This window comes from Setaria italica, chromosome IX (genome assembly GCF_000263155.2).
Source record: "Setaria italica strain Yugu1 chromosome IX, Setaria_italica_v2.0, whole genome shotgun sequence".
Lineage (NCBI taxonomy): Eukaryota > Viridiplantae > Streptophyta > Magnoliopsida > Poales > Poaceae > Setaria > Setaria italica.
In genome coordinates, this window is record NC_028458.1 from 3,665,118 (window position 1) to 3,679,637 (window position 14,520).

The 14,520-nt window shown below is 40.6% G+C and overlaps 1 protein-coding gene across 1 annotated transcript; it reads right to left on the reverse strand.

The window, feature by feature from the left end:
* Window positions 1-510: 510 nt before the first annotated feature.
* LOC101765417 (trafficking protein particle complex subunit 8) lies at window positions 511-14,373 on the reverse strand. The gene is given in 32 exon segments (XM_022823408.1): window positions 511-1,637; window positions 1,730-1,836; window positions 2,045-2,203; window positions 2,343-2,576; window positions 3,261-3,416; window positions 3,546-3,716; window positions 3,863-3,973; window positions 4,050-4,226; window positions 4,980-5,052; window positions 5,156-5,219; window positions 5,309-5,419; window positions 6,413-6,551; window positions 6,629-6,736; window positions 6,822-6,945; window positions 7,020-7,117; window positions 7,206-7,337; window positions 7,421-7,540; window positions 8,303-8,389; window positions 9,270-9,420; window positions 9,506-9,597; window positions 9,671-9,751; window positions 10,157-10,166; window positions 10,231-10,292; window positions 10,390-10,510; window positions 11,726-11,888; window positions 11,974-12,098; window positions 13,411-13,467; window positions 13,469-13,515; window positions 13,608-13,702; window positions 13,811-13,982; window positions 14,088-14,244; window positions 14,366-14,373. Coding segments are annotated over 32 exon segments (4,047 nt in total). The 3' UTR covers window positions 511-1,102.
* Window positions 14,374-14,520: the final 147 nt, after the last annotated feature.

The window sequence follows — 14,520 nt, forward strand, 5'->3', positions numbered from 1 at the left end:
ATCGTGTTCCATGGATTGGAGCATCGATTCCATGGTCGGCTGTTCCATCGGCCGAGCGCCGCGGTTGGTTACCTGTAGCTGCAACGACGTCGGATAGCGTGGGCGTGCAGATCAGCTGCCGCTGCTGGTCACGGACTCGCGCGCTTCCTTGGGTTTTGGAGCGATCGTGCCCGCCGGTGCTTCGCTTTATTCCCCGGACGTGAGGGCTCGCGGCCGCTTCGGAGTCGGGCAGGTGAGAGAAACGGAGGCGGGGTGCGTTCAAGCCGTGGCGCGCGCAGGGCCGGAACGGAAGGTTGCGGTCCGAGCCCGACTCGCACAAGCGAATCGACCAAGAACTATAGCAAAGAGGCAAAACGAGCAATGTGAGGAGCACTGTAATAACCTTTCAAGGTAATCAGCGCCACTCAGACACAGCCACAGAGGAAAATAATGTGGACATCATTGTGTAAAGCAAGATAAACAACAGAGTTATATAGGCACAAAGGTACACAGTCGACTAATCGACTATTATGGGGAAAAAAGGGAATCAATATACCATATGGCCTCAACAAACATTGGGCAAACAAAATTTATCATTGTCCATACAGCAATGTTATCAAGAAGATTGCCTGATTACCTTGTAAAAAAGTACAGAAAATTTATCTAATTGAACTATCACTACATACTGCATCTGAGAAAACGTCTAGCAGTGTGTTAAGATTAAACAGGATGTACAAGAATAGTACACGATCCTACTGGCTACTAACCACATCAACAGTTGCACAAGCAAAACCTGTATTGTCAAGTCTCTATCATCCGTTACCAATGCTTGTCCCTCAAAATTTTACCACCAACAATTGTATACATGTACTGACCAGAATTTATCATCAACCTGGACTTTGCGTAAATATATCAGCACCGAACCAGAACAATCGTGCGCATATCCACGCATATTCATATACTATATTCAGTCAGGGAACTAATTGAGTGCCATCTTACACAGCCACACAGGATTGGATCGGTGGAGCGAGGCTCTTTGCTCCATTGCCATTGGATGTAATTCCTGAGTTCCAAGCTGAACTACATGGATGTCCAAGGTGTATCTCTTCAGCCTGGTGATTCCCTAGACACTTTGAAGAACAGTAACATAAAAAGGATGTCCTTGACCGCTACCGGATGACCCATTTTTACTTTCATCCACTTGTGCTCCCTCAGATGGATGCACTTTCCATTGCAGCTCATAATTGGAAAAATTGTATGTGCCTGGTGCAAATATGCATACTTTTAGAGGAACTCTAGCACAGCTATCTGGTTGGAGCTCAATTTGAGCAGAACTCAATGAACACCAAACATATGGTGAAATGCTTTTTGAAGATTGCTTCTCATGTTGTGTACCCTTGGCACTAGAGATCGCCTTGATGTCATTTTCCAATGAGACATCATACCATCCACCCTGAACACTGGAAGGATCATGTGGATGGACAGTTTGGCTTTTCTCTGGCATGACATCAGAAGTAACCACTCTCACCGAACTCGGATGTGCTGCTGAATTGTGAATTACCAACTGGATGCTAACCTCACAGTAAGACTTCGAAAAATCATGAGTAATTGTTCGAGGTCCTTCCATAATCCACCATACAGGGCTCTGGCTAAGGGCACTAAGGAAACAGAAGATAGGATCAGCATATATTCAAAACCACCAAAAGGCCAACAAAAAAAATGTCCAATTGTGTACAGGTTTGTCACTTGCCTGCAATGACATGTGTGATGAGAAAGTAGTTGCAAGTCTGGAGAAGGCTCGGAAGAGTTACCAGCTGCCTTTGAGATCACAACAAAATCAAGAAGGCTGCATGGCCCCTGAACAGTTATCAAGTACAGGTCAGAATAATCATCATTCAAAATGACAAAAAATGTGCACATGCCCACAGTTCCACTGCCCAGTTTGCCAGTCAAGTTTGTGTTGAGTCGTGACCCTACCGAGGTAACTCTTGGAAACAACATGCAAAAAATGCTGTAAAGTGATGCCAGAGTGGTATAGTAAGTCATAGTCTAAGTTAGAACTGACCTTTACTAACTTGCCTTGCCTATATCTTTCTTGAAAGTGAAAATCAGCTAAAGGAGATCGAGCAATGTCAAACACATCTCCGCTGCTCCCAGGATATAAAGTCATATCAGTTCTGTAGGAACCCCTGTCCGCCTCTTTACATGAATCAGCCTCAAAATCCTTAAAAAGAAGAATGCAATGGAAAACATATCACAACCTTGAATTTACAGAACATAATGAACAAGCGTATAAGATAAAGCAATGCAAAACATGGCTTGTAAAAGTGTCTCAACAGCTTATTAAAGAGTGCGCCTTCAACCTTAATCTTGAAGAAGCATGACACGGCCTGATTTGCTGATACTGTTTCAACAGAGCTGATAGAACTGCACGAAGGCAATGCTGAAACTGCCCATTTACTGCCAACACATGACAACTGATGAAGTACAAATGACTCTGATGGGGTCTTGTTCCTGACATCCATGCGAACTATATACTCTTGTAATCTTGATGAGGACATACTTATAGCAAAGGATATGTCAAGTGATGGCAAGACCTGTAAAAAGAATTATTTGCAGCTTTAAAATCTGATCTGTTTAGGAAATTATGGCAGTAAATGATTAACCAAAGGATAATAAACATAAAATTAATAGCATGCACAGAACAACCAGTCTGTTCCTCCATTCCAAAAATTAAGAGTACAAAGACTAGTGCTGTATACAGGACAACATATAGAAACACCATGATCTTGGATCACTAACAATTTAGCAATTTTACCCTTGTAAAGTAATTTTGTTAGGAGCACACTCAACGTCTCACCCATATGTAGTGTAGTGAAACTGCGAGTATACTATGCAACTCCAGATATAAGTTTAGGATCGATTGCAATCCCTTATCCTTCCTTATCTCTAGGAGAGGCTCCTTGCCCTCCAAGCTATGTACTCCTAAATAAACAGCTCATGGGGTTCAAGCAATACAACCCATCCATTATACACAATCTATCCTTCCTACATTGTATCAGAAAGACCTTTTCAGAGAACCCTGACCACCAAACGAAAGTCTGGTAGCATTTTATGAAAACACATATAAGTATTATGCATGTGCTAACAATCCAAATACTCCTGATTCCAAATATAATCAGTTTAGGAGATCAAAAGTTTCCAACATGACACTGTAACCAGCAATTTCTGTAAAACATATTATTTAAGTATAAGGGTTATAAATGATGAAAGCATGTTACCTCAAGATTGTAATGCATGCACAGTGTGCGGTATTTAATATCACTGGAACTCTCCATTTCATAATATATAGATATATAAAGAGAAACATTTCCGGGAGTTGCAGCATGAAACCAAATAGGCCACGAGAGTGTTGCACCTGCTTGAATTTCAATATCCTGGACAAAAAAAAAGGATGGTCAATATTTGTAAAAGAATCAGCATAAAAGAAACCGCAAAGAAACATACAAACGTCAATGGGACTCTTCAAGTGCAAAAATAAAAATGACTGCCGTAAACCACCTCACCTGAGGAAATGCAAAGAGTAAACCCTTGAAATTTTCCTTCGTGCTTTTGTATGGTACAAGATTGATTTCTGATTGCGTGTGCTTTTTTAAGCAGTGCGGGAACTTGAGGCCAATGTCCGATGAATCACCAGGAATTAAAAATCTTGGGTTGCTGATTTTCATTTTTATGCCCTGCATTAAGGGATTGTAACGAGTTAACAAATAATATGGTGCTTCATATTTGCATAAAGTTATGGTCATTTGTAAAAAAAACTCAGCAAGTCTTCAAGAATTATCAGAATAAGAAACAAGAGTAAGATAAGTGGCAAGAATTCTACCTTCACAGCATATTCTGAATGGTTTCTCAGATTTAATTTGAGCAGCTGTAAATCACCAGCAAATGCTTTTGTCGGCATGCGATCAATAGATCCTGTAAGTTTTGGTAAACCCTGTAGGCAAAGAATTTAAAACTTCACACATATCATCAGAAAATAATATATGAGAGAAATCTGGATAGATTATAACCTTGATTACAACCAAGCTGCTGTTCAAAGAACGACGATGGCCTCTTTTCCCTTTCTTGTTTTTCTTTTGAGCATCAAATTCGAAGTATTGATATCCTACTACGGAATTTGAAAGTGTCCACCATATCCCAACCAACTTCAGAATACCTTCAACTTTTGGAGTAACATCAAGTTGCACCTAATGGGATTGGAAATGAATGAACAATTATTTTAAAAGACTATTAACAGAAATTCAGAATACCTATATGAAACAATAATTGCCAAACACATCAAATCTGCAAAAATAAAGGGCTGAAAAAAATGAAAAGGTGCTTCTCAGTCAAGAACGGAACAACTATCTACTGCATGTACAAATTGATGTACTTGGTGAAACAGTGACAAACAAGGTAGTAATTGGTGTAGTATTTAACCCTAGTTATATCTTTCTTTTTTTAAAGGAAAGATGACCCTTCTTGTGATTTCACTGCACATCTCTTGTTAAATCAGATTTAAGAAATTGAAATAAATGAATATAAATACTAATAGCATATGACTGGTTAAAGGATACCGAGCAAAATGATGGATATGTTTCATTGAATTGAACAGGCTTTATCAGGGTATGTATGAGTGGTGTTTTTTTAAACAACATTCAACCGTTCTTTGGAATATAAGAGCTGGTCATTAACATCTTTCTTATTTGTGCGTAAACAGCAAATCTTACTGTAATAAATCCCAGTAAATAACAGATCCAACAGCACAGCCCATCAATAGCAAATAGACCCTTAAGTATCTTTCCCCATTCAGCCCCTAAAAATATATGATCTGTTCATTTATTTTTTTACTAAGGAAAAGTTGGATCTGCTGTAGCGAATCAGTTGGTGAAGGCATCCTGACAAGATTCAAGGTACACACAATATTGTGCGGAGATAAAAGGCAAGAAATGGAATCATACTCTTTTACTTTCACCACCTCCTAATATAATGTCAAGCTTTGACACTACGAAATTTTCTTCATCGGTCTCAAATCTGCAGTGTTCAACCAAAAACAGCAATAAGTCATTAGAAATTTGGGTGGAACAAAAAACATCTACACGAACAAGACCTGGATAGTTAGGAAAAGAATATTTACACTGAAACAGATGGCTCTGTGTTAACCTTATCTTCACCACCATCCAAGGTCAACCCACTTACATCTGGATGAGGGATGTAATGCGTCAACAATAAGCATAATTCTTCTAATATGGATTTCTGATGGGAAAAAAGTCTAAGGAAAATTGAATACCAGAAGTTAAAGCATCCAAATTGGTCGAATGTTGGCATATAAGAGAGATGCCAGAAACATCAACAGGAATTTGCAGAGGATTCTTAAGCTCAACGCTCACTTTTACTGCTTCTGCAACCAGCGAAAAAAGGAAATCAGAATGCTATATACATAGTAAAAGTGATGCACAAAAGGGTCTAAAGGAGATCACGTCACTAATCTGAACCCAATTTAAGTCTACTTTGTGCCTTTACAATTCATCAAGAAATTAACATGAAACTTCACATAACGCTTAATGCTCCAAAGTTTTGTTGGAAGACACTCTCCAGGAGTCATTTGCCAAAGGCTCATAAGATATGAACACAATAGTTCTGGGATTTCTCAGGCTTATGAATAATTGGGTACCAAGAACCATTTTTTCTAGTCTTATGCAGAACGAAGCTTCATTGATGAACATTCCCAAAAACGAACGGTTCAGCTTTGGTCAAAATTGGTTAAAGATCCTGTAGCTAGGTCATAAGCTTGTAACTAAAACATAAGCAGAACATAAGAGACCTTGTTTGATGGAACCAATATCCTGTCAATGATTGAGCTAAAAAGTTATCAGCACCGACTAGGCCAAATGACTGGCTAAATATCAATTCAGTTGGTAAGATCTATCCTTCAAGCTCAAACAACAATAGACTCTACTCGAGGCCTCCTCATCTCCTTCTCATGCCCACTCCCTCAACCTCATGTTGCCTTCTACTACTGCTGCACCACTTCAAGCAGTGGCTAATCTACAGCTTGGACAAACCAATTTGCTTCCTATTGGTCAGCCTGATCTGGCCAGACCACATCTGTTACTAAGGAAGATGCACAGCACTATCAACTCAAGCCCTAAAACAGAAGGTGCATCTATCCATCATCCAACAACTGACGTGAATACAAGATTGCACTCAAAGACAAGTGTGCACCTATCTCAAAAAAGATACTACTCTGCACTAGGCTAGTAAATTGAAAGGTTTGGGCCACATCTCAGCGGTATACCAGACAATTCCAGACAGAGTTCTGGGTTTCATGGTTTGATCTCATGTTCAGCTGGTTCCTTAGGTGTAGTAACCATGAATATGTAAAACATGTTACCTCCAGCCACACAAACACTGGAATCCTTGTATTTTCTTGAAGATTTAGGCTGAGTATCCAGCCAGTTTGTTCTGACTACTGATGATGATGGGATCAATTCTTCCTCCAGCTCATGCCAAGTGCTTTCACTAACGCCAACCTGTTACAGAAGACAACCAACACATGTTAAGAAGTTAACCAGGTTTAAGTCATAGTTTAATCTTGTTTAGGCCTTACATCTGCATCTGATGCATAAGTGCGATGATCTTCATGTATCACTCTGAGCGATGACATGTTAAAAACAGGAAGTTGAAGCTTGTATACATCAAACTTCTTCCCCATGCTCTATAAGCAAAACAAAATCACAAATTAGAAATGCACTAAAAGTTACGGTTCAATAAGGTGCAAAGTCTATTAGATGGTCAAGAACCTGAACATAATGGAAAAAATCATTGAGGAACATGTTTTGTGTAACCAGCGACTGATGGCTACAAGCGATGACCTCCAGCAAGTGCTTAATGGCTACATCAATTATCCCAAGAACTCCATACCACCTATTTGTAAACCAAGAGTCAAGAAGCGTAAAGACACAAATAAAATTGGATAGAAGCCAAAAACACCCAACTACCTTCCAACATTAAAATGTACATGATCATTGATGTAACTCCAAGGGTTTTGTTTGTAAACGAACAGAGCATTTCTGTACACCCGAACAGCATGTTGTTTCTGCATTTAAAGAAAGAACGGTCAGGATTCAACAAAGATTCAATCAACTTCTAAAGTGATTATAACTCGGAGAAAAATTAATTTGAACCTGATCAGACATGTAGTAGCTATTCCCAGCTAAGATTAGGTGAAATCCGTACTTCCGAAGCATAGGTGGACTTGATAATAGATAGCAAGAAGCGGCTTGCTCAAGCAGTACAGCAGAATGCAAAGAAGGTTCCTGAGTAGAAAAAATGCCAATCAACATTATATCTAGTCAATTAAAATGCTTCCTGCAACAAACAAAAAGAAGAGAAAAACTACCTCATTAGAAACACGGAAATACACACTTGATGCCTCCCTATATTGTCCTCTTGTTTTAAGCATTTCTGCCCACCAAAGGCCACATCTAGTGGCATTCCTCTGCCCGGACGATCCAATTCTCTGCAAATATGCAATGGTGAATTGCACTCTGAATGAACGAGAGGAAGATCAAACAGGAAAAATTAAGAGTCTAAGATGTTATCTAAATGTCATAAGCACATCTTGCCATGGGCATCATATTCCATTTCTTTGCATCCCAAATGTTTCTTCTAAAATACATCAAAGGTCTTCAGATTCGAACAGTTGAGTAATTTAATATTGAAGAGGGTATTTTCAAACAAAGGAAGAAACCTCACATTCTGACACGGTAGATGTTCTTGAATTAACTCAGAAACTACAAACTAGAATGAATATGTGGCAATGTGGCCTGAAACAGCTATTATCCCCAGTTCTATACAGAATTTTGGTACAACACATAGAGGGCCTGGAGCCAGGTATCACCAGCATGGCGCTTATAGTATCCAGCACCATAACATCAAAATTCAAAGCTTTACTGATTAAGCTGACATTCCATGAACAGAAGAGTCAAATGACAGACCATCTGCAGAGTAAGTTAAATGTACATTCCGCATGAATATTGACGTAAGCACCCTTGCTATTTTGTTGCAATCAATGCTCAATTTAGGCTTGCATTGGTTATTCATTAACCACCAGATAGAGAGAAAATAGTGCAACACGGGGCTTGGCCCCTTGTACTGTGTATGAAACATGGGGCAATAGCGCATTACAATAGAACACATATCCACAAAATTAAAATAATAAGCCATAAGAAGGATATAACCATTTGCCTAAACCTAGAAGTGAATTTGTAAAAATAAATACCAGATATGTACTGAAGGCATTTTCCATGCAATATTCGGCGTCCTTCCTTGACTGATCCAACATGAAATAGCAGAGTCCACTCATCTCCTGCAAAAGGTCATATAAATAATCATGAAGTGAATAGCTAGTGGCAGTGTTGGACAGTGGGCCATAATGCACATTAAGGTTATTCTACAACTCATGAAAAAACAATCCAAGAACCGTATAAGGTTCTTTACCCTTCCTTCTTAATATAATGATATGCAGCTCTCCTGTGTGTCCAAGAAAAAAAAAACTGTGCAACATTTCTGCAGTGCCCTATTGCCAGTATCATAGGTTTACAAGTTTGCAACAGCACTGGTGAGCGTGGGAACATACAAGGTGGGCCAGTGAGCATGGGAAAATACAAGGTTGGCAGGCGATTACATACATCTACCATGCGTGAACTTGCAGGTTCTTGATAGTGGCAAGCAATAAAGGAAATAATGGTCAATGGAATGGCATGCAGCAGAGAAAACGCAAACATGCTGGCTAGTTAAGGTGGTGCTCAGGAAGCTTGGCAGCCAGAGAGCGCAGCAAGCTGAGCACGAAAGTTCATGAAGGTCGACAACAACAAGGCAAGCCTGTGCCGCTGTGCGTCAGCAAACGAGTGCAGAGATTGGCAAGTTGAGCTGTTGTGTTGTGTTGCAAAGAAAGGACAAGGGAATTGTGGAGGAATAATGGATAAGGGAATTGCGGAGGAATAGAGGATCTGTAGGAGTTCGTGCCCATCGTGGGCTTGTGGGCATTAAGTGGCTATCAGCTGACTTGCTACCTGCTGCAACTTTGCACTAATATGTTGTGGGCTTGGGCTCATACGGGTGGGGATGGCATATGCATGGCTCCATCAGGATATTTCATCCGAATAGCAATCCTAGTTGTTCCTATACGACAAACTCAGAGACCAGGCACCTGTACAACAACAAAACAAGCAAAAAAAAATGTTCACCTGCACACCAGCAAATCGCTTCCAAGCCTTATCGAGCTTATAATCTGTAGCAAGTAATTTGTAATTTGACAAAGCAAGCTCGTAGTCTCGTAACATGAAGGCGAAATCACCCAGAACTCTGATCTGTGATTCTATGGAGGTGAACGTATACCTGTTCAAGATAATAGTGTTACTACATATTAAGAAAGATCATGCATGTACAGTGAAAAGTAGCAAGATCTAGAATAATCACTTGCATTGGCCCATTTGGAGCTTCTGGGACATCATCTCTCTTTCTCCACCACAAGTTCTTGATCTGATTCCTAAAACCCTTTCTTGTTGTGGCTACCTAAAACAGTACTGAATCTTGTTGGGAAAAGATAGGATGAATATAATGAAATAGCAAAAATTCAACTGCATACCTGCTGATTGAGGACACGTATCTTTTGCTCCATGTAGGGGATGATATGATTAGAAGCAAAATCTTGCATGAAGTCCTTTATCTGAAATAAACAAACTCAGCAATTAAAGCTTGGCTGACAGCTGAGACACTGCAGGTGACACCGCACCAACAATGGAAGAATTGAAGAAAAGTGATCTAGTGCAAGAAAAATAACAGAACAGTTTGATGTGCCCTCCTTGGCATTATTGCCCATAAAAAATCTTAAATGAACTGGATACAATACCTTTACTTCAACACTAACTGTAAAGCTCAACATTCCTTCAATCAATCAACCCAACAATAGATCACTAAATAGATGAGTAACAATTTGATGTGCCATCCTTGGCATCAGGGCACATAAAAACCTTGAACCAATTGAATACAGAAACTCAACGATCCTTCAACCCACCCAAAATACCCACCCACAGATGAGTCGTTAGGTGGCATGAAATGCTGAACTAAGTACCATGAAACTTCTGCGCCCAGCAAAGCACAATGGAAAAGCACATGCATGGTATAGACCAATGCTGTATGTAATACCTCATCAAATCATCCATGCTAAGCAAACAGGTTCCTTCACGATTGTTCAAACCAAGAGCTTTCTGCATTTAGTTGTGAAAAGGCTATAAGTAGATTGCATATTTGCTGAAAATTGAACACATTACTGTAATTCGAAGTGAAGTAATTCAGCATGCTCACATAAGGTAGCCATGAGTTGTCAGTATTACTACCATCTGCTTCTGTAGATGAATTTATACATAATAATTTACAGTCGTTCAAACCAAGGGTGCTCCTCATTTCAGCTAAGACATTCACAGCTCTTCATGTACAAAACAATATGGGTCAGCAAAAAGCAAATATTGCGTATATAATTTGAACTTCAAACGTCAGACTGTATTGACGGATTTTTCTGCAGCTATGACAATAAAGACTGGTTTTCTGTAAAGTACTCAAAACGGACTTGACAAATCAGATATCAAAGAAAATTAGATTAAATTGCAAGAAGCTATAAGCAAGTGGTTCAGATAATCTTAATATCACACCATTCAAGTTCTCTGCTCTTTGATTGCCCAACGGCAGTTGTATTTACTTTTAATGCAAACGAAGTTCTTACTCATATAAGAATTAGAAAGATGCAGTGTTTACTTTTAATGAGGTTTATATCAGAGGCCACATGCAGTTTTAATGGGAGTTTGCTTCCTCCAGAAGTATGCTTCTATGAGACACTGCTACTTAGAGGGCTTCATCTTCTTGGAACAAAGGAAAAGAGGAGCTCAAACTTCCCTAAAAAGCTGGAGAAATTTATAATTCCAGGAAGCTTAAGTTTTCAATGTCTATCAAGTTCAAACTGGACTGAATATCTCTCATGGGGGGCAGTCTTTCAGCTTATAAGTCCATTGGTTCTGGAGGAGGTCTGAAATCGTATTTTTTTTAAGAAACAGTCACCCCACCATTAAGTGTTTAAGTTATATGCAGTCATGGATGGGTCAGTTTGACTATTAAACAAAAACAGATGAATTATAATTGAACAGGGTAAATGCTAAAGTAACATCAGTGAACAACAAAAGAGAGCTTTAAGCACTAAAAGTCAACAATACTGATACACAAGCATCAAATAACTGAAATAAACTACAGATATGATCAACACAGAAGCAGACATAAGACAAGTGGAATGGCATAGCATTAAGTTAGGAAAACGAGCCCTTCAAATGTAGAATTTGGGAAGTAACAAGACATGAATAATAAAGGCAATAGGGCACATGAGAAACTAAACACTATGAGGAAGTCTGTCAAACCTTGGTGAAGACAGAGAATCCTAAAAATGGTGAACGGCCAAATATGAAGATGGTTCAGTTTTATAACCATTTTACCAATACAGACTCACAAGCAATTATGTTTGGTCCATTCCTAAGAGGTTGGTTAGGTATGAAGAACAAACGCCAGCTAGGTTTTTCTAAAATGATTTTAACATCATGAATGCCTTGCTTAAAAGGGTGTCTTCTTTAGTAGTACAAAAAAAGGTGAGGAATAATACATGTCTTGCGGCCCCTCTTGTTGGTCATGAAGTACGAGATAATGCTTCAAAATTTGAGGATCCATTATGCCTTCATTTAAAAGAGAAGGCAACTGATTTGTGTTGAAGAGATCAACAAATTTGCTGATGGGTTCTTTATCCATTGACGACACAACCAGAAGACCTGTTAATAATAGTTTAAAGCATAAGCAAGAAAATATTATGGAAACAGAATGACCAGTTAAGAACAGGAAAGTGTCATATCTCACATGCCACGGGATGGTCAAACGTCTCATGCTCCGAATAGGATAACGTTTGCATTAGCTCTCTATTGAACTTCTTTATCCACAATGGGCACAGCTCAGCTTCAGGCTCTGAAATTATATAATAAATGAATCATATGTAAAATTTACCAAACAATATTCGCACAATTGAGCTTCACAGATATTGCAAATTGACTTGACTAAGACATGACACAACTAAAGAAACACTAATGACCAACCTAGGAGAACCTAGGTGGCTTTATATTAAGAAGAAAAAATGCACCCAAATTCGCCTTGGCAATGTACAGCCAAACCCTCAACCAAGCTAGGCTCAGTTCCTAAAAGAAACACTAACAAGAGCAACCCGTGACATCTGACGCTTGGATACATCAGAGCCCCAGCCAAAGAGAGACAGACATTTGAAGTAACAAGTAATGTTCGCAACCTTTTCCCAGCATACTTCCCAGATGAACCAATTTGCCCAATTCAGTAACACAAGGCACACACAGAACCAAGCATCACATTCTACTACGCACCATTTACAGGCAATTTGAGCTGTCACATTATAGAATGCATGCAAAGCAACTTCATCTCTACAAACAACCACCTGAAATTAGGCTGTAACTCCAAGCAATCTTGATGGAAAGCTTGTGGCTACTCATTAAAAGTCACGGCTATTCCTTCTTTTGTGAACACACATTCTACTATCCTCACCACATAAGTTATTAATCTTTTATGCCATTTCAGGAGCAGAGCCAGGTGTTGCCAACCTAGGTAGCAGCAACCAGCCCATTAACTACTGTCCATGTTGCTCGGAACCATTGCAATGGAACAACATGTACCCATCACAGATCGCTATTCCACTTCCCGTTTCTATGGAAAATGACCACACAAACTCACTTTGCCTAGTCACCTCAGCATCTGGGCACATCATCACCAACCTCCGTGCATACCTCACCGGTGGCCATGGCTTCCTTGCCACTGCCGCCGCAAGGCCACTGCTCTACTAGTAGCTATCCTTCTGCTGTATTTTTTCCATTCTTGTTTGCAGTTCTCAGGAACTACTTGGGCATGTTACAAGTGCCAGGTGGAATGACAATATGTAGTTAATCGGGACCATTTCCTAGTTTCCTTTTAGAACTTGACATGGTTGGGTTCGGACATTGTTTAACCCCAATCTTACAATATATATTCCCTCCGTGCCAAATTATAGGTCGTTTTGTCTTTTCTAGATATATAGTTTTTACTATGTATCTAGACTCTGTATATCTAGGTGCATAGCAACTAGAAAAGCCAAAACGGCCTATAATTTGGGTGGAGGGAGTATATGATTACCTAGTTTCATAGCTGATCCAATTAGCATATAAATGTAACATTTCCAACTACAGTCCAATTAATTTGTCCAATGTGAACTTCAATACAAATATCAGCTGAGTGGGGAATCTCACTTCCAAGTACATCTTCAAGCTGCGGCGGGTCTGAAAGCAAATCCGGAAGAGCCTTCTCATTGGCCTCAGAAACCACCGGCTTAATCCTCTCGTCAGCCACCTGTTCCCAAACAATGAGGTCATCAATATCAAACACTGGAGTAACTAACTACAGCTACCGACAATAGCAATTCCAGAATGTTCACGGATCACCTCATAGTCCTCCTTCCGGACGTCGGACGCGTAAACCATGCGAATCTTAAACATCTGCAGCCTGTACGGCACCTCGCTCGCCGTTCGCACGGGCACTGCTCAAACGCGCGCAGAGACACAGAACCCTCCATGAGATCACAAAAACTAAACAAACCAGACACAGCACTGGAACATCTGAACCAAAGCATTGGGAGGAGCATCACCGTCGATTTTTTTGAAGAGCGAGAACGGGGCGAGCATGTCGACGAAGCTGAGGCCGCTCTTTCGGCAGGCCGCCTCGGCGAGCGGTGTTGTCAGCACCATCACCACCGGGGTGATCTCCTCGAGGAGGAGTCGCCCCAGGTAGCTCCGGAGCGGATCCATCAGGCCAAAACCCTAGCGGGGCTCGTCCGAGCGTGGGACGAGCAAAATTTAGGAGGGGGGAGGTGACTGAACCAGAGGTGGGAAGCGCGAACCGAGGCTTCCAGGTGGGCAGCCAACCTTCTCTGGGGTCGGCGTGGCGTGGTCGCCGGAGAAGAGGATGATCTCCGGCGACCGAGAGCGGTGGCGGTGGCGGTGGTGGACGGTGGTGGTGATCTGATCTAGGAGAGCGCCAGGTAGAGAAGACGACGACTGGCCGTACTGGGTTAGACAAAGCCTGCGCTGGTTTCATACTTGGGCTTCGGGAATATGGGCTTTCGTACGGCCCATCCATATAGCCTGTTCTTGATTTTTCAACGTATATAATGCGGCAACATATCATGCAGCTCTCACATTACCCGTTCATTTTTCAACGTTCTTTCGTGTAGTTGGGGACACCTCTAGCCAAACACTCTGCTTCAAGCATGGAGTTGGAGTCATACGCCAAACAGACCCTTAATTACATACTCAGAGTCAGAGCCATAGAAATAGTGGTAACCCACAACACCAACAC